At 44.2% G+C, this 21,694-nt stretch overlaps 1 protein-coding gene across 1 annotated transcript in view; it reads right to left on the reverse strand.

Moving 5' to 3' along the window:
- adamts14 (ADAM metallopeptidase with thrombospondin type 1 motif, 14) overlaps window positions 1-21,694 on the reverse strand; it is a gene marked incomplete at both ends in the record, with an annotated part of 102,148 nt that overhangs the window by 63,745 nt on the left and 16,709 nt on the right. The window contains 2 exons of the mRNA XM_080747284.1: window positions 6,605-6,804; window positions 13,689-13,845. Coding sequence (XP_080603410.1) covers window positions 6,605-6,804; window positions 13,689-13,845 — 357 coding nt within the window. The remainder of the gene's footprint in view (window positions 1-6,604; window positions 6,805-13,688; window positions 13,846-21,694) is intronic.

Genomic DNA, 21,694 nt, shown 5'->3' on the forward strand with positions numbered 1-21,694 from the left:
CCCCCCAATGACCATACATGAAAGCTACATAGCTTTTTTTCGTAGGTTTTTATATAAAGCTTTTTTACTGACTAGGTGCTCGGTCAACCTACGTTATTTTTGTCTAGCTTGATATTTCTATGCATTTGATGTACTGATATTGATGTATCGGTGTATTACCTTGCTTATTGTATTGATGTATCGCTTATTGTACCTTATTGTAAGTCGCTCTGGATCAAGGGCATCTGCTAAATGCCTAAATTGTAAATTAATTAGGCCTAGAATTATTGAATGCTTGTAGATCTGCTATTTTTGAAAAAGTCGTGAAAATGTGTGCAAATCTTTGAATATAATGTATTTTTAAAGCAAATTTTGCTTCTGGGTGGTCCCTGGAACTAAATATTTCGAGATGCGGGTCCGTGGCCAAATAAATATAATTTTGGGGGTCCTTCACATGAAAAGGTTTGAGAACCACTGACATAGTAGTCTCTCAAGAACAGACTGAGTTCCAGTTAAGTGAAAAGGACCTTTTCTTTGACGATGGCTAAGCCAGATTGCTGACATAGAAACATAGGTTTTTCAAAAAGTCTTAGAAGGATTCAAAAGACACTGATAGAATCAGGTCAAAATTCGAATTTTCACGTTTTTCAAAAATAGCAGATCTACAAGCTCGCAGCACGGCACTCGGTGCCGAGCTGTGAGCTAGTTAAAGCATAAAATAATGATACAGAATAATGTGTACCCGTTCTAAATGATTTAAATGATAATAGGCTAATACAAATAATCACTGTGTAAGATGTACCAGACAAATCATTGCTTTTTTCCATGCCTTCTCCCAAGTTCTCCCAGACTCCCCCCATAATGTACTTTTTTAACTTGGTTTCCTTGAATGAAAAGAAACAAACTTTTCTCAGAGGTGCCACTGAAAAACATGTGTGTTGCGCAACACCAGATTTGTGGCGGAGTGTGGCACAGGGTGTTGCAGGAACCACCTCACATACCACAGACATTCTGTGGCAACTGTACTGAGAAAATGGAAAAAATAAATAAAACCTCCCATAAAAATATAGCATAAGAAAAACAACAGTCCGCACTCGCACCAAATTCTGGGCCCTGCATGGGTACCAGGATTCACTGCGGGCGGGCCCCCCCATGAATGTTCTTCATAGGGGGAGGGGGTTTTGGCGTAATGCGTAACACAATATTACGCATTATTTTGTGCTTTGACTATTGAAAAATAGCAGATATGCAAGCGGCACTGAGTGCTACGCTGCAAGCTTGTAGATCTGCTATTTTTGTCTTCGAATATTTCAAATCCTTCTTTGAAATAATGTTTCTATGTCAGTGGTGCTCAAACGTTTTCATATGAAGGACCCCCAAAATGATATGTATTTGGCCACGGACCCCCATCTCAAAATATTTAGTTCCAGTCGACCCTCCAGAAGCAAAATCTGAGTTACAAATGTTCGCTTAAAAAATACATATATTCAAAGATTTGCACACATTTTCGTGACTTTTCAAAAATAGCAGATCTACAAGCTCGGTGGCACTCGGTGCCACGCTGTGAGCTTGTGTATCTGCTATTTTTCATTAGCTAAAGTATAAAATAATTAAGCCCCCTCCATCTTGGGCCCTAGTAACTCAGTCCCACTCCCCCCCCCCCCCCCCCCCTTGTGACGCCTCTGATTGATAGCAATATTTACAAGCAACTTTACAGAAAAACAAGCCCATGTCGCACTTTTCTGTACAACTGTCCCCTTTGGTATTTCCTTACAGACTATGTTTTCGTATTGGTTGTCTTGTCGTCACACACCATACTTAAATACAGACAGAGAAGATATTCTGTGAGAATGGTTTGATTCGTGACCCTTCAAAATTGGTCCGTGACCCACAAATGGGTCCCAGCCCGCTGTTTGGGAAACAGTGCTGTGGTATGATCAAGCAGGGCGTTCATTTACGTTGAAAACATAAAAATATTATTTTGAATACAAAGAGGTTTCTGACCGACAGCAACAACAACAAAATGTACTTAGTTTACTTCCCACCCCCCTCTCAAAAAAAGGGAAGAAGAAGAAAAGAAATGAGAGTAGCAGCTGTTGGTGGGGCTTTAGTAGGGCGTTAGGTATCCCCTGGCCCTGCCTGTGGCTTCAGCATCGCATCGACGTGGACAAAACCTGGTCAGGGCTTCAAACAAGGCGGCCATTGTGTGCCAGGCACCTCGGCCGTCTCCCCTGGCTTTCTTGCAGACAGGATGTTCAGTAATCAATCCCTCGGGGAGAGTTTCTCCAGGTGGTACTATACACATTCTAGCAGCCCCCCCCCCCCCCTCCTCCCGCACTGGGACAAGGGATTCTGGGGGATTTGGAAAGCCGGGCAGGGCCAGAGCTCTTTCACAAACAGCACGGCTCTGGTTTACAAGCAGTAGTGGTGAGGAAGATAACTAGTTGCATAGGTAACCCCGGTTCGTTAACACTGGCGAGATTAACTCGCCTATTGAGATAACCTTCTGGTTAGACTTGTCCAGAAGAATATAATACACTCCCAGTATTTTGTTATTCATAACAAAATCTGGGCCTACTGAGCTGAACAGCGCCCCATGTTATCAAGCCCCAGTGGGGTATAAAAGGTGGATGTGCCCGTTCATCTTCCTTTTTTATACCGTCTCTTCCGAGTACAGAGAGTTTGTGAGCCTCCACACCCAGTTTTCACATTTCTTTCTCATGTATATTCATGAGTTGCCTTTGTAGTCCTAAACGGCCATGTTGAGGACCAACACAGGTGTTTCAATGTGTCTGATTGGCATAGAACTAATGTTCTACCCTATATGATTCCTGATATCATATGATAGGGGCTATCGGTTATCATGGTAACCACTAACCAGTTAACACGTCCCTGGACATAACAACAGGGCCATGGCAGTGGACGTAGAGTTTCAAGGTACTTTTACTTTTACTTGCGTGTTTCCGTTTCTTGGTACTTTATACTTCCACTAATGCTGTACATCTCAGTGGCAAATGTTGCACTTTTCCTTGGCTTAAACCACATGAGAGATGTCCATATATGGGCATTCCCAGATATGGGCTTAATATTGATGACATCAGGGATCTCATGGAGTGTGACATGAGGCATGACTCACTAAATGGCATGAGACGGACGTTTTGATACTAACTGCTCCCTACAGTCGCAATCAGACATAGTAGAACCTTTTCAGAAAATAGCATAATCTTCCAGTACATGTTCCACCACTGGCCTCTCAAAGTCTCTCTCTCTCATCTGCGATACGTATCTTATCAGTTCATTTTCAGACATAAACATTCGTTTTTTTTTTATCCGCAGGGAATCATTTGGTTCAATTTGTACACACTCAGAGTAACAGAACTGTAGGGTTCATTTGGAACCCCCCTTAACCCATTTAGGCCTAGAATTATTGCCTGCTTTAACTGTTGAAACGGTGCCGCGCTGTGAGCCTGCATATCTGCTATTTTTGAAAAAGTCGTGAAAATGTGTGCAAATCTTTGAATATATGTATTTTTAGAGCAAACGTTTGTAACTCAAATTTTCCCTGGAACTAGATATTTTGAGATGGGGGTCCGTGGCCAAATACATGTCATTTTGGGGGTCCTTCACATGAAAAGGTTTGAGAACCACTGACATAGTAGTCTCTCAAGAACAGACATAACTGAGCTCCAGTTAAGTGAAAAGGACCTTTTCTTTGACGATGGCTAGCCAGATTGGGTTTTAAAAAAAAACCTTAGAAGGATTCAAAGACACTTATAGAAAATTCAAAATGTCACGGTTTTTAAAAAATAGCAGATCTACAAGCTCGCAGCGCGGCACTCTGTGCCGCGCTGTGAGCTTGTATATCTGCTATTTTTCAATAGTTAAAGCAGTCAATAATTAAGTAACCCTGAGTTTGACAACCATTGTTCTAAAGTGTTTATCAGAGAGTCAGTCAGCACGTGCCAGGGTTATCGCCACCTACCTACCGACTCGCCCACTAACACCAGCACAATGAATGAACCGCCGGTCCATTACAAAGGAGAGATTGCTCCCTACCTCGGGCCAGTTGCGGATGAGGGGACAATATCTTGTTTATGTAAATACGCTTTGCCCCCTGAGAGTCTAGCAGTGCGAGGGGACTTCTGGCACTGCTCTCCTCCGGCTGCCAAAAGGGTTTCCAGTCAGCTTTATAATTGGTCTAGTGCGGGCCGGGGAGCGGCTAATCTGACCACCGCGGCCGCTGCTGCCAGGGGTGTCGCACCAAATTCTGGGCCCTGGGTACAAGGATTCACTGGGGGCCCCCATTGAACTGGGAACGAAATTATTATGCATTATTTTGTGCTTTAACTATTGAAAAATAGCAGATATAAGTATTTGAATATTTCAAATCCTTCTAAGGTTTTTTGAAAAACCCATGTTTCTATGTCAGTGGTGCTTAAACCTTTTCATGTGAAGGACCCCCAAAATGATATGTATTTGGCCATGGACCCCCCATCTCAAAATATTTAGTTACAGGGACCCCCCGATGCAAAATTTGAGTCACAAATGTTCGCTTAAAAAATACACATATTCAAAGATTTGCACACATTTTCACAACTTTTCAAAAAATAGCAGATCTACAAGCTTGCAGCGCTGTGAGCTTGTATATCTGCTATTTTTCAATAGCTAAAGTAATTAAGGCCCCCTCCACCTTGGGCCCTAGTAACTCAGTCCCACTTTCCCCCCCTTGTGACGCCACTGGCTGCTGCGTCCAAATGGTAACTGTTACAGAGTGAAACCAGCACCTCACTGGAAATCTGACTTGGGGGGGATTTGGGCCCCGGTAAGCAGATTAGGGTGGAAGGAGCTGGTGGAACCCATTATGAATGAGCTTGAGGGTTTGCTTTAGTCTGTATTCAGCAGTGATGGAAAAAGTACTTATTTTCTTTTTTACTTAAAAGTATCAATACTGCAATATAAAAATACTCTGTTAGAAGTAAAAGTCTGGAATAAAAAATGGGCAAAAGCATTGGTAAAAAATGTACTCAAAGTACCAAAATAAAAGTACTCAATATGCAGAATGTCCCATTTCAAGTTTTCAAATGTATAAGAAATTGAAAATAGCAGATTTACAAGCTTTGCCCCTGAGAGTGGGGACTAACAGTGCGAGCGAAGAGGTCGCTTCTCGCCCCTAGTGCGTCTTACTGGTATATTATATTACATATTTCTTTTGCCCGCCCGTGGGCCCTATTTCGTTGCTGTCGGGCAGAAACCTCTCCATATTCAACCTTTTTGTGTCAGAAGTAGTAGATCCTCAAGCGGAAGCGTTTCGAGCTCGTCGGTCTGCTGCTTCGCTATTCTTTACATTTTAATCCTGAAAAGCAACAGTTTTGGACATGAGGTTTCCAACCGACAGAGACGATTTAACAGTGAAAATGAACAAGCTCACAACGCAACGGGTAGATCTGGTGTTTGAGTCTTGTAGATGTGCTATTGGGTCAAAGCCACTGTTTAGGTAAACTACTGTGCTGGTGTGTAATGCATTTAATTGTCAAAAGGTCAACCTATCAGAGGTTTGCCTAAAAGGTTACAATGTCAAAGTTTGTCTTTGTTGAGTAGGTTGTGTGGGGACACCGGGGCTGGTTAATGATGATAACATTAATGAGGAGATGATAACAATAAAGATGATGTCGTTGCTAAAGAGGAAACATCTTTGCTATCAGCGCACCTGTCTTGGAATGACCTTCTAAATGACATTTTAGTTTTGTTATTTTATGAGTTTGTCAATAATCTGGCTAATCCCCCCTAGCTCACCCATCTTCTCCAACCTTAATATGTCCCCTCCCATTCCCTCAGGTCCAGTGAAGCCAACCTCCTGGAAGTCCCTAAGGCCAAGTACCGTACCTGGGGGGACAGGGCTTTCTCTGTTGCCCTCTGGAATGCACTCCCCAGTCCTCAACCATCGAAAAAATGCCTCCTTCCTCCTCTCCTTCAAAACCCACCTCTCTTGATGACAGTGACTATGTCCATGAGAGTGCTATGTTGATGAGAGTGACTTACTATGCTGATGAGAGTGACTTAATATGTTGATGACAGTGACTTACTATGTTGATGACAGTGACTTACTATGTTGATGAGAGTGACTTACTATGTTGATGAGAGTGACTTACTATGCTGATGAGAGTGACTTAATATGTTGATGACAGTGACTTACTATGTTGATGAGAGTGACTTATATGTACATGAGAGTGACATACTATGTTGATGAGAGTGACTTACTGTGTTGATGAGAGTGACTTACTGTGTTGATGAGAGTGACTTACTATGTTGATGACAGTGACTTACTATGTTGATGAGAGTGATTATAGGTACATGAGAGTGACATACTATGTTGATGAGAGAGACTTACTATTTTCATGAGAGTGCTATGTTGATGACAGTGACATACTACTGTATGTTGATGACAGAGACTTACTATTTTCATGAGAGTGCTATGTTGATGACAGTGACTTACTATGATGATGATAGTGACTTGCTATGTTCATGAGAGTGCTATGTTGATGAGAGTGACTTACTGTGTTGATGACAGTGACTTACTATGTTGATGACAGTGACATACTACTGTATGTTGATGACAGTGACTTACTATGTTCATGAGTGTGAGCACGTAGTTCTGCACGTGCTCCTTGCCGTGGAAGCGCACCACCGAGTCGTCCACCGCGAGCAGCACCTCGATGTTGTAGTCGTCCTTCTTGGCGTGCCGCCGCTTCCGCTCAGACTCCTCCGATAGCTTGTGCTCCAACACGTCCAGCGCTGCAGGGAGGTCCGCGATGCCAAAGTCCACCACTGTAAAAGCATGACCGTAGCATAGGAACAGCGGTCAGTGGTGGAGGAACGAAGAAGTGCTTGGATTATTTTGTTACTGTCGGGCAGAAACCACTCATCTCCAACCTCTCAAACTAACGCCCTAGTTGATCATACTGCAGCGTCACACAAAAGAGATTACCTATTTGGGCTGTATTCTTGACAAATACTTGTCTGGGGATAGCATGGCAACAATGGTGATCAATAAAATGTAATCAAAGAACAAGATTCCTGGGCAGAATCTCCACTTTTGTCAACAAAAGTTCCCCTCAGCCCTCATTCAGTCCCACTTTGACTACGCTTTAGCCTTGCACCTCATGGTACTCCAACATCAAAAAGCAATTAAAGACTAAGCTCCAAACCTCCCAAAACAAACTGATTCGGCAACTTCTTGACCTGGGGCCCATGACCCTTGTTTCTCCCACACATTTTGTTAGCCTAAGTTGGCTCAGCGTTGAAGACAGGGTTAAACAACTAAAAATGGGATCGACTTTTCAAGCCACTGCATGAATGTCTGTGTCTGATACATGATCAACAAGTTATTTTTTCTTCTTTGTTTTTTCCTTATGGATCGATTTTCTTTTACACTTCCACAGCCAAAGACATGTCATATTGGGTGGTCTTTGACATGAAAAAAGAGAATCTGAGAATCACTGCTATTAGGGCCTACATTTCCAATCCATCCAGAAAAAAGAAAGGAAAGAAATTGAAAAAAAAAAAAAGAAAAAAAAAAGAAAACACACCCTCTCCAGACTCTTAAATCTCCTGCTGCCTACAGAGGCTAGAGTCAGAAGACTATTTCCTCTGGCCTACATTCACTCTACAAACTATAATATGTGCATTCAGAGCTGACTCACGCCCACTCCAAAGGCCATTCATTCATTCCTCCGTATCTCACACACACACACACACACACACACACACACACACACACACACACACACACACACACACACACACACACACACACACACACACACACACACACACACACACACACACACACACACACACACACACACACACACACAGCAGCAGCTTTTCATCTTACATCCTCTACTGTACAGTATGTCTCGTGAGCATGGAAACAAGCCACTGAGATCGTTTGGTCCCTGGCACAAAACGTTTTCAGAACGTTTGAGAACTAATTCGTTGTACAAATATTCTGACTGGTCTAATAGCAAAAAAACTTCATTTTACACAATGTATTTGTCTCTTTTATGTTGTAAATGTTTTTTTTTTTTTTTTTTAGAGAGGACCAAAATGGAAACAAGCCTTAGGGCTTTATTGTGTATTGTGTGATATTGTGTCTGCTGTATGTGTGGAAGTGCTGATGTGTTCCTTTTATCACCAAATAAATCCATTCATCTGTCCGTCCGTCCATCCGTCCGTCCGTCCGTCCATTCATTCATTCATTCATTCATTCATTCATTCATTCATTCATTCATCCATCCATTAATCCATCCATTAATCCATCCATTAATCCATCCATCCATCCATCCATCCATCCATCCATCCATCCATCCACTCCAGACAGACTTACAATGAGCAAGGACAGCACAAGGTAATACATCAAATGCATAGTAATCTAAAAGCCATCAGTCTGACAGTTGCATAACCAAATAATAATAATAATAATGTACATTATCTCTTCATTCATTCACACCCCTGCAGGTCACATCAGGTCAGTGCCTGACATTAATTAAGCTGCTGTCTCCGTGAGACGAGGTGAGACACGGCCCCGTTTAGAATCATCATCCCAGCGCGCTGAAAGCTGCGTCGACGGCGGCACCCAGCGAATAGCAGGGCAATCAGCTGAAAATGGGAGATTATAGGATGCAATTATAAGATTCTAAATGTCATTGTGGGCTAGATGTTGACAAGAAGCAGAAACCTGCCTCGTTCAAACAGCCATGTACAATAAAAGCCTTGGCATTTGGCTTCGGGGCTGTGAATGATCGAATTCCATTTTGATTGCGGAGAATTCCTGAGAAAGTCATATTGTTGATAACCGTATATTGTTTTTGCTGTCGGGCAGAAACCTCATATTTCCATACTTCAACTTTTCTTTTGAATGAATGCCCTGCTTGGGCATACTGTCAAATCAGGAAAAGCTATGCACACCCCCCACATGTATACAAGAGCGGGCCCACAGCAAGACGTTTAATCAGATTAACTTGAGTCATGCCAACTTGAATGCATTGTAACACTAAAGCCATAGAACACTGAATACAGTTTAGAGCCATGCACACATTGAATTTCAGTTTACTTAAAGGCCATGGCCACACATGATACATTTCAGTTTAACCTTCAGTTTAAGCGTTTGAGTAATGCAAGATTCGGAACTAAAAGACGGAGGCTGGGGTGGTGGAGGCAAGGTTTGCCAACATCAGCAGCGCGTGGCATCGCTTGAAAAGCAGAGATCTAGTGTAGGAGGAAGCCGTATTTAAACGGGGCGCCTTGTTGAGGGAATGAGCTGTTACTGGAGTGTAGAAAAGTGTGGTTGATTGAAAGCAATCAGACTGTGCCCTGCCTGAAAGCAGTGCTTCATTTATTTTTGGCCGAAATGGGTTTCCTCAGACGGTTGGCTGGTATCTCCCTTATTGAAAAGTTCAGTCACCCGAGAGAGACTTGGAGTAGAACCGCTGCTCCTACACTTCTAAGGAGTCAGCTTAGGTGGTTCGGGCATCTAGTACGGATGCCCCCCGAGCGCCTTCCTAGGAAGGTCCTCGATGCGCGTCCCACTGGGAGGAGACCCCGTGGCAGACCAAAGACCAGATGGAGGGATTATATCTCCAAACTGGCTTGGGAACGCCTCGGTATACTCCCTGAGGGAGTGGAGGAAGTTGCTCAGGATAAGGAAATCTGGAGGTCTCAGTTGGAACTGTTACCCCCGCGACCCGATTCCGGATAAGCGGTTGAAGATGGATGGATGGTTGGATATGACAAAGTGCATATAGGACTTAAGAGCAACTAACGGGCGGGACCACGGCCACGCCACTCTGACTCAAAAATAACCATAAACAAACCCGATACTCCCATATACAGTATGTTATAGGCATGTTACTATGACAACAGGTACAACGGGTACAAAGCCTGACACTATGACTCAGACATATTGGTCGGAACTAAACTCTAGATGTGAGGGCCGCGTAGCGATCTGAACTCTAGATGTGAGGGACGCGTAGTGACCTGAACTCTAAATGTGAGACCTGAACTCTAGATATGAGGGCCACGCAGCGACCGGAACTCTAGATGTGAGACCTGAACTCTAGATGTGAGACCTGAACTCTAGATGTGAGACCTGAACTCTAGATGTGAGACCTGAACTTTAGATGTGAGGGCGGAAGATCTGTTGTTTTTGTCACACTTCCAATGGCCCCTTCTAGTTATCAACAAAATGCCTCAACACTGTGAAGCTGACTCCATTGATAACGAATGGGAAGCAGACTCTATAAAGTGCAATGCCATCCACGGTATATAATTGCGACCGTCAGGTCGCACTTACTATCAAAACCACCACAAAGTGTAAGTAACTCCGTCCGTCCGTCCGTCCGTCCCTCCGTCTGTCTGTCTGTCACACCTCACACGTCACACTCTTGCCCTGCTCATATCTCCGCAACCGTTGCCCCGATCCATGCCAAATTTTGCACACACGTTCCTTGCCTGCCAAACTACAACCTCCAAGGACCCCCGGAGCTCCAGGGACCCCCAGGTCCCTGGGGGACCCCCAGATGTAAAAAATGACCAAATGACCACCCCAACGGGGCTGCTCACAGGGAATTCCCGGGGACCACCGACTCCTGGTGCTCCAGAACGGATGCAAAAGTGGTGGCGCCCCCAGTGGAGGACCCCCTCCACTGCAGCTCACATAAAATGCCGTAACTCGGGCTAGGAGCGTCCGGGAGAGCCGGGGCCGGTACCTATTTGTCCGCCAAGACAACGCGGAGACCCCACCCCTCATTTCTCACATGCCCCTCTTCTAGCGCCACCATGAGGCCGATTCTTGCAAAACACATTTTTGGACACTGCTCCTACAGATTTTGCCCTAAAATCACACAAATCGGTACACACTATGTCTACACGTCCCCCTACACCCAGGAACCAATGCCACTTACAGCCCTCTTTGTGTATACATGTCACCTGGCGGTCGCTTATCTCCCGATTAGGGAGTCTTACTGGTATATTATTATATTATTATCATTCTCCCAGGAGCTTATTTGAATGCATGACAGCCTTGTACAGTATAATGTAATATACATTCCCCTTTGTATGGAACTAGAACATCAAGGTCAATTGCATGGGAGAAAGTAATTTCTTTGTAGTTATGGTAAAGAAGCGCTGTGCCAATGTGAGCTTGTATGTCCAAAACTGTTACTTTTCAGGATTCAAATGAAACAATATCAAAAGAAGAAAAGGGAGCGAAGGATGCTTTTGCGTGATGCTGTAGTATGATGTAAGACGTTAATTCACAAAGGAAAAACACAAAAAGTCACAATACATAAATTATAATGTAATCATACCCCGTTATGAACACAAAAACGAGTGCCTTTCTTGATTAAAAAAGCTTGATTTGAAGGCTACACTGCAGTCAGGAGCCGAGGTGCGAGTGCTGTGCAGGAAATTGAAAAACCCTTCATGCAGCCACAGACACCATAGACGGAGTGGGGTGGATTAATAGCACTAGCAGCAGCAGTTCTAGCAGACCACCAGATGCTCAAGCTATTGTTGTGCGCAGGGAGAGAGAGCGAGAGAGAAAGAAAGAAAAGGAATTCATGGTGAAGTTGGGTCATTTCTCCGAGAAGTAATTTCCAACAACCCCCCGCCACTCCACTCCAACACCTCCTCCGGCATTACCGCAAAATCCCAGCATTCCTCACTTTAACAGCTGTTGAAGTGAAGGGGACCTTGGTTCTGCTGCTGTGTGTCTGTGGCGGTCATAACTCTGAGTGGAATATAAGGGCCATGGCGTAACGGGACTCCCGCTTCCTTTTGGTGTGTCGCCCAGGCGGCGCCTAAACCCTGTGAAACCTTTAACTTCACCAAAACTATGCCTAACCCTAACCTAAACCCTAACCTTAACCTCACAAACACTACGCCTTTTTTTTTTAAATACATTTTATCGCACAATTTTGTGACCCATTGTTCACACTGTGCCAATTGCCTAAACTGTAATCCTGGGAGCCAATTGCCCCGAACTGAGCTCATGCTTCCTTCAATGAATGAGGAGTGTGCGGGCCGCTCCTTATCACCTGACGGGGTGGGGGTGGGGGGTTCCCTGGTAAGATGTAGAGTGTAGAAGGAACACGTAACGTTATTCCAACCAGACCAGGGGGAGGCAGTATAAAGACCAGGATTACTGCATGTTTTTTCGTGAGGGTAGCTACCCTAGGGGACACAGGGAGAACATGCAAACTCCACACAGAAAGGCCCTTTCGTCAACCCAACCTAGAGTGTGGGCACGGGGCACTGATGACACAGAGGAGAGAACATGCCACCCAGTGCCCACAGCGTCCCCGGTCGGGGACAGAGGACCATGAAGTTAGTTGGTTTGAGAGAGGAGGAGGCAGAGGACAGGGTGAGATGTAGGCTGTGGTGACCTCTGTAGGGAAGAGCCGAAAGGAAAAGAAGATGCATGGACATTCACAACAACACACACACACAACACACACGACACACTGCTCTTGTTCAGGGACGTGCAGAGAATGTTAGAGAGGCAGGGGCTGAAAAGGGGCCTTTAGGTGAAAATATCAAAAAGCTCACAACGCGTCGTAGCGTGACACGTCGTGAGCTTGGAGGTCGGCTATTTTCAGTGCTTGATACCACACTGAGCTAAGCATAATCAAGTCAATACTGGAGATGTGGCGTAACGGCAAGGAATTCTACACAGAGAGACAGGGTTCCCACGGTCATGAAATTCCTGGAAATATTTTTAATTTAGAAAAATATTTTTCCAGTGCTGGAAAAGTTTGGGAATTTATCAAGGGTCCTGGAAGGTCCTGGAAAAAATAGCTATGCATTGTCTTTGGTTATTGATTTTGTTAATACCTCTGAAATGACAAATTAAACATGGGCCAAATTGTCAAATATTAGAGGTAGAAATTGTGAAAATAGCCGATCTACATGCTCACAACGCCTCATGTAGATCAGCTATTTTCACAATAGAACCGTGTTATACAAAGTTCCTCTCAACTCTTAGTGCTCGTCAGGGTGGGGGTCCCCAGTTAAAACATGATTATTTCAGGGGCCACGGCCTGAAAAGGTTGAGAACCACTGGCATACACTACCTGTCTTTGGGCATTGCCCTAGGAGTAAGCGACCTGTTATTGAGCTGAATTATTGTTATATAGTCCTGGAAATTGGGTTAAATATTCTGGAAAAGTTTTGGAAATTAATTGGTAAAAATGTGTGGGAACCCTGGAGAGAGCATTTCTTTCAACATTAGATACTGCATTCAAGTTCAGGAGAAGTTGGACAAGGCAATTCTCTTGAATGCTGCCTTCAGGTATGGCATGGAAAGGAGGCATTTTCATTTCTTTCCCCATAGTAGAAACTGCATTCATGGTCTGGACTGGAGAGGGCACTTTTTTACAGACTCAAGCCCCCTTTGATGTCTGTGTGTGCACGTGCCTGCGCACAACACACTGCTCTTGTTGTTTCCACTGACGTCACACACACACACACACACACACACACACACACACACACACACACACACACACACACACACACACACACACACACACACACACACACACACACACACACACACACACACACACACACACACACACACACACACACACACACACACACACACACACACACACACACACACACACACAGAGGCCTCTTGCCTGTATTACCTTCATTGTGGACGTCCTCCCTGCGTTGGCTGGGCTCCCTCTTGACGGCGGACCTGCGGTAGACCACATGCACCCGCCCCTTGACTTCCACATCCTGCTGTCCCTTCTCCAGGGGCTCGATGAAGAACTCCCCATTATCGGTCCGGATCAGACCTGCCTGGAAAAAACACAAGAGAGAGAGAGAGAGAGAGAGAGGGAGAGAGAGACAGAGAGGGAGAGGGGGGAGAGAGAGAGAGAGGTTTTCCAAATTAGTCCACCCACCACCAGCCAAACCGATCGTGGTTGCCAGATTTTTGTGAGAGGAATAAAAGCCTGCAGCCGCGTCTGTGAAAACAAGCTCCAAAAGAAGCGACTATTAGGCAAACGTGCAGCACTTTAAACCTATATACTGTATACGTTGGCTATTTGAAATTAAGACGAGCTATCAAGCTCACAACGTATCACACAAATGTGGTACCGGGTGGGTCACTGGCACAAAATATTTTCAGATGGGGGGTCCGCAGACAAATACATATTCTTCTTTTGGGTGGCGGTCCTTGACATGAAAATGTTTGAGAACCACTAGTTTAAACAACATTTAGAGAGGAAGCCAAACATATGCAACTACACTTCAGAAACAAGCCCCCCCAAAAAACAACTTACTGCAATCCACAAAACTACCGATATTTAACAAGCGACTTTACAGAAAAACAAGCCAAACGTTGCTTATAATAAGCCGACATGGCAACACCGTGTTCCCCCCCACCCCCTCTCTTGGAGGGTAGTAATTGTCCGGGGAGCCTGTAATTACGGCGTGGGCGGGGCCTAATCAATTGGGGGCGATTTAGTCGGGGGCTGAGCGGGGGCGCGTGACGCAGGTACGCATACAGTAATTTGGGAGGATTCCAGCTATTTGCGAGGTTTTCCAAAGCACTTTACCAGCATTGTAAAAAGTAACCTTCAAAACCTGATTGAACCCCACAACCCCTCCCGTTCACTCAGATCAGCTAACACAGGGATGCTGACAGAACCATCGCTAAAAACCCCAGGTAAACGATCCTCTCGTCCCAGACTCTTTGCCCTCCTGGCCCCCAAACTGTGGAATAAACTCCCTGTTGCACTAAAAACGGCAGACTCGCTCCCTAGTTTTTTTCTTAGATTACAATTTCTATGCATTTGATGTATTGATGTTGATGTATTGCTATTGCTTACCTTGCTATTGTAAATTGCTCTGGATTAAGCGTCTGCTAGGTACATTTTCTCAAGTACTTTGAGCTTGAATATCTGTAATTTTTAACTAAAACCTTTGCTTCTGGGGGGTCCCTGGTCCCTGGGGGGGGGGGGGGGGGGGGGGTTGGGGGGTCGGCGGCCATATACATATCATTTTGGGGGTCCTTGACATGAAAAGGTTTGAGGGCACCACTGATATACTGTAGCAACCTACGTTTTTTTCAGAAAACTGATAAGATTTAGAACAGCATTTCTCAAAGTGGATTCCAGGGACTCTTGTGGGTCACTTTAAGGGGCTCTAAATGGGCCCATACAAGTCTAAAGGTGGTTGCACACTGCACTGCGTGTTTTCGTTGAGGTTTGGAAATCCGAAAGCCGTAGGCCAGGGAGAGAGAGAGGAAAGAGAGAGAGAGCAATGGACTCAGTGCGACAGCTGCGAAAATCGGGAAAAATCAACCCTGGTCCGAAAATAAATACGAAACGGGCAGCAGTGTGCAAACGTGATTGACATAACGTGAGGTTGATTTTTTTATTCACGCACTCCGAAATTCACTCCGATATTCGGCCCGAAAAACGCAGCAGTGTGCCTTTACTCTGACAGTGTACAAATGTACATTGTCAGAGTTAAGGGGACACCTTGAAATTTAAAGGTTTGAGAAACACTGCTTTAGAAAACATTCTGTAGAAGGGTCTCAATGGGTTAAGAAGACAGGAGGACACTCAGAGCGATGGAGGAGGACTCTAAGGAGGCCACAGAGCAGCTCTGAGTGGCACCGGCACAACGGCAGGAAAGAGAGAAGAGGGCAAACATTTACAGACACTGATTTCCATAAGGTAAACATCCTCTTCCTGGCCATCTTTGTTTTAGACACTGAAGTGATTTAACGTAAATATTTCGCTGGATGGATGGATTGGTCTTATTTATGGCTGTGTTCAAGACCAGATTGTTGCTCAAAAGCCTCTTCCCCCTCCCCTCGCTACCCCACACCCCCCGGGGGTCTCCGGTCAGTGAGAGGTTCTTTGAAACGGAGTTCATTGTTTGTTAACAGGGCTGTAGTCAAGTGTATATCACTAGAGGGTCGCGGCCCCATTTTACACACAATTATGAAGCTGCCTAATTTCATCAAAATACAGTACATGTTAGGGGTTTTTCAACAGTCTGCTTTATAACAAGGTAGCGATTGCTAATTTCAACTAGATTATAGTCACCACCACTGTACAGTTATCTTTTTGTTCAGAAACTGTGATAGGTTGCTGCTACAGAATGCTTGAACCTTCTGTTTTACAAGATACAGTTGTCATTGTTAGGCTAGAAGTCCTCTCCGCGTCTTTATTATTACATGGACTAGTCGACTACTACTAGGTCAAATTTGTCAACTATAATCAGTAGTCGTGAAAAGCCTAGTACATAGTTTATGTTCCAATGAGATCTCTATTATTATTCTACTAGCGCTCACACGTAGGCTAGTAACATTTTAAACCACACTTAAACCCCAGCATCCCTTTTCCGGGGGAAAGGAGCTCACAATGCATCGCAGACTCGCAGCCAAAGGTCAAGTTCACCAAGTATTAAGGGTTGCACTGCATGCACTACTCCAGAGCTTGTTACATGGGGACCTTTTCTGTAGCTGATCTTGTAAAGAAGTGTGTAAAAGCCTCACAATAGATAGAGGCAGTGATACCCAACCAGAGGAGGACACGGCCATCCCACTAAAAAATTACAAACATAATGTCAAAATTGAAAAAGGAACTGGGGGGGGGGGGGGGGGGGGGGTGTACAACTGGAAGGCTCTGTCAGCAAGGCACCAACCTGCTGAACCATCTGGTTTCCAAGCGGCCGTTCTACCTCCTGAGCCACTGCTGTCCCGTGAGGTCTTGGTAATGGTAGGGGAGATAGGATTATCATTCATAAAACAACCAAAATAATGATTTATGTCTAGAAAATGCTAGGCAGGCTTCTCATTGGCTGACTTGTGTGGTATAGCACGTCATGAGTAACATGTCTGCTACTTTTGATGCTTTTGTGTGAAGCTCTAGTATGATCAAGAACAATCTCCATATTCTAAAAGTTAGAATATGGAGATAGGAGGACAGCAACGATAATATCATCACTGTCAGACAGAAACCAAGTTTCAAATTTGTACGTTTTTCTGTCAAGTAAACCCCTGCTTCATCAAACAGGACTGTTGCGCAAAACTAGTAAAAATAGCAGATCAACAAGCACACAACGCCTCGCATCTGTGTGCTTGCAGATCGGCTATTTTCACTAGTTTAAATCATTTTTAAAATGATAAATAAAAAACTAACTGTTTAGCACCCGACAACAATGATATGCTATATATGTCCTATTCCCACAGCCTTCCAAAGAAAAAAGAAAATACAGTATGTCCCATAATTATACTTGTGTGTGTGAGGGGGGAGAAAAAAAAGCATGCCGACAAGAATCTGGCAGGGATACTACAGTTATGTGTATTTCAGTCTGCAAGAAGACATGTATAAATAGAGCAAAGCACCCAGAGAACAACGTTGTAGCGTTCTAAATTTAAATTGTGTCATATAAAGGGCCATGCTCTCATCATCATCTCCGGACTGACAGCTTGCACGAACGCACACACACACACGCACACGCACACTCACACTCACACTCACACTCACACACGCATACGTGCGCTGTGATTTGAATAGTGACAGTCGGCAGGGCAAGAGAGGTGACAGAATGGCGAAGGAATTCCGAGCCGACCCGAACCAGGAAATTCCAAGTAAGACATACAGTACTCCAATGCTTCCTCTGTGGTCTTCTCCCCCACCCACCACCCACCATCACCAGAGACTGTCTGTCTGTCTGTCTGTCTGTCTGTCTTTCTGTCTGTCAATGTTGTTTTTGACAGCAAATTTTGATTTAGTTTTAGTCATAGTCTTTTGAATAAAATGTCATTTAGTTTCAGTCATAATTTAGTCCCCTGAAAAGTTTTAGTTTTAGTCTAATTTTAGGTGACTAAATCTACAGTTGATTTTGTCAACTGAAATGTATTTTGGCAGGCCTTGATGGCATCATAATGACTGATTTTACACTTGGTTGTGTGCAGAAAATAGCAGATCTTTTCAGCACGCAACACCTGAGAGCAACCAAACATAAAATGAATCTCTTCAGTAAACACAGTGGCAGTAAACACTGAAAAGTTGAAACGGCACTACATGGATAAAGAGCTTAAAACGATTGTGAGTCTTGTGACGCTACATTAACTACTTTTGCGGGGGACCCCAGTCCTTGGGGGTCCCCGGACCCCACTCTGAGAACCAATGGTCTATGTATGGTACACAGAGGCGTACGGTAAGGGGCCAAAAACATCTGTCTGGGGGGGAAGAGTGTCTAATGGTACACCGCGGCACCGGACCAACATCTGGGAAGGAGAGCCATGCAGAGGAAACAGATGTAAACATGTGGTGTAGACAGACTGGGCCTCACCTGAAGCTCACCCCTCTGCACGCACGCACGCACGCACGCACGCACGCACGCGCACACACACACGCACACGCACGCACACGCACACGCACACGCACACATGCCTGTGATGTTTCAAAGATCAACAAAGGTGGAAAAAGTACTACATTTGTTTTACTTAAGTGAAAGTATCAATACTGCAATATAGAAATACTCTGTTGCAAGTAAAATTCTGGAATTCAAAAGTATTGGTGTGAAAATGTACTTAAACTACCCAAAAGTAAAAGTACTCATTAGGCAGAGTGTCCTATTTAAAGTTTTCAAATGTATAAAAATGTTTGGAAAATAGCACATCGCGACGCATTGTGAGCTCGTCGCGACGCAATGTGAGCTCATGGATCGGCTATTTTCAAATGGTCAAAAGGTATATGGGGCTGAAATAGTTATGTTTTTTGATAAAAATCCAAAATCTACAAAGTAACTAGTAACTAATGTTTTCAAACAAAAAATGTTTCACTCAAAATCTGAAAGCAGACCTGCGTGTCGGTCTGCCTGATATGCACTTGCACGGATGGGGACAATCCCACTAATTAGGGATGACAGACACCAAGATGACAATGGTCACTGTCATGTCGTCTTAAAGTGGCAAGTGCTATAAATTAAAAAAAAAGTGCATTTCAACAATACTTTTTTTTTTTTCTAAAACTATCTTCAACACAAGTGAAGAATTGCTTACACCTTTCAGACAGTAATGCATTCTGGGATACAGGGGCGTCAATTGGGTATGACAGGGGTATGCAGCTGCCATACCCTGGGTCCAGGGGGGAAAACAAAAGTTATGTTTAAATATAAATCCATGAATGTCTCTTTATCTATCTGTGCTTGTTATTATGTTGTTAAATTATAGTAAAATAACTACAAATGCAAAATTTGGTCACTTTAACAATGTATTATAATTATATTCTCCCCATCTTGACAATGGTATATTCCCAGGTTCTGCAGGTCAGCTGCACAGGTGCAATGCATTATTGTTAATTGTGGCATGTTTACTAACATGCAAAGTTTAGCTGCGCTTGAACAACCATTCCAGGCTGCCATATCCAGCCCAAGAAACCGTAGAAACGGGGGGGAAAATAAAATGTACTTCTTAAAATAAATGTATCATGCCTGTTGCTAAGGTATGGCAACATGACTGGTGTCTTGCGCACATGCAAGACACCAGTCATCATGTTGCCATACCTTAGCTTTTTCTGAACTGACACCACTGCCTGATTTCAGTCTCAGCTGTCGCATGAGTCTGACATTGTTCCCTGTCTGAACAGATCACAGAAATTCAGGCCTGTGCTCTCAGCTTGCTGTATCTCTGCAAGACATCACTCTATGAGCCATATTTCCAAAACTGGTGGTGGGTCAAACTGCACAACCAATATGTCAATTTGTAGCTATGACGATTCCCCACTTTCATATGACATGAAAAAAAAACCCCGACAAAATCCGCTATGACCGCAATGATCGGTCAATTGCAGCTGTTGAGGCCGTACTCATCCATATCATGCTGTCGAGTGGAAACCTTGTTATGTCCAAAACCGTTCGTTTTGTATTTATCAATTTTAAAAACAATTTAAACTGATGGAAAATAGCCGATCTACAAGCACACAACGCCTCGCACTGTGAGGCATTGTGTGCTTGTAGATCGGCTATTTTCACTAGTCTTGTGCGACAGTCTTGTATGATGAAGCAGGGAAAAAACATACACATTTGAAATTTAAGAGATACACGGTTTCTGTCTGACAGACAGTGACAATATGGACATACAGACATACACACTGGGTCAAATGTTGGAGCGGGAGGCACCGCTCAAAAATATAATGTCAAAGTACAGCGTCTTTTACACTAGTGAGGTATGAGTCTCATCCGGGCCAGTCGTCAATGACCTCTTAGAAAAAAGGCAAATATATCTAACCTCCAGAGCTCACCCATACACTACATTCCACACACCGGCAAAAGCAACTTTGAAGGTGGATATTTATGCCATTCAGAGGGGCTGTCGTTTTGGCCGTGCGAGCTTGGCAGCAGCAGGCTCTCTCTCTCTCTCTCTCTCTACTCAGCCAGTGCATCATCCACACTCTGACAAGTCGTTAATGAACAGAGGGCCCCGAAATAAATCTCTGTCCCCCGTCCTCCCTTTTGAAAATCAGTTAGTCCAAGGGTCTTCTTGGGGTTTCTAGGGGGTCCTCAGAGTTACTACAGGGGGTCCTCCACAGCTTCCAGTAATTTTAATATTAACCACGTGAACCCTAGTGTCCATATTCTGAGAACTGTAGCCAAAAAATTGCAGATTTACAAGCGAGGCATTGTGAGATTGGCTATTTTCGGTAGAGAGGTTTGGTGTAGATGGGAAAAAGAGCAGACTAAGTACAGTAAGTACTAAGTACAGACTAAGTAGTGAAAGGTCAAGTTTATTTTATAAGTAATGACGGCTCAAGTGGTTAAATATCTGAAAACACAAATTGACATGAATCCAAAATACACTGATGATTGTGCTGTGACTGTCAAACGATGAAACTATATGGAATCTACGAAAAGGTTATGGGGGTCCCTGCTTCATTGCTCTCTCAACTAAGGAGTCCTTGGCCTGAAAACGTTGAAGACCCCTGGTATAGGTGGAACAGGTCCTGTGTGCACATTGATGCACGCACACACGCACGCACGTATGCACACACAATCTAAAAATGGAGGAAGAGCCCACAGGCTACGGATGCCTGCACTACAATGTGCAGAGGGAAATCAATGTCTTCACCGTCATTCCAACAGGCTTAACCTGCAATTTGTGGGCCGATTGTTTCGAAACGTATAATTTCAGTTCCAGGCGTGCACTTTGTTGATCCATAAAGGAGAGAGAGAAGTTAATCCCCCCTGCTCCCCCACTTTTTTTTTCTTTTTTCTTCTCAAAACTCAAAGATCTCAACAAGCCGTCGTCCCTGAGCCCAGCTGTCGCTGGAGGTCACGCAGTTTATGGAGTCACACCGATTCAATTCCCAGAAACAACATTCTTCTGTATATTTTAGGTTAAAAAGTGTGCTGCACACGGATGTGCGCACCCACCCACCCACGCACGCACGCCTGGACACCCGCAGAGCCTCTTCTGCTTTTGTAGCCTACTGTATGCAGTGGTGAAAAGCAGGGGTCTTCAACGTTTTCAGGCCAAGGAGATGAAGCAGGGACCCCCGCAACTTTTCATAGATTCCATATAGTTTCATCGTTTGACAGCTCAATCATCAGTGTATTTTGGATTCATGTCAAAGTGTGTTTTCAGATATTTTAACCACTTGAACCGTCAATACTTAATAAACTT

Source organism: Nannobrachium achirus (genome assembly GCF_963921795.1).
Source record: "Nannobrachium achirus genome assembly, chromosome: 18".
NCBI classification, from domain to species: domain Eukaryota; kingdom Metazoa; phylum Chordata; class Actinopteri; order Myctophiformes; family Myctophidae; genus Nannobrachium; species Nannobrachium achirus.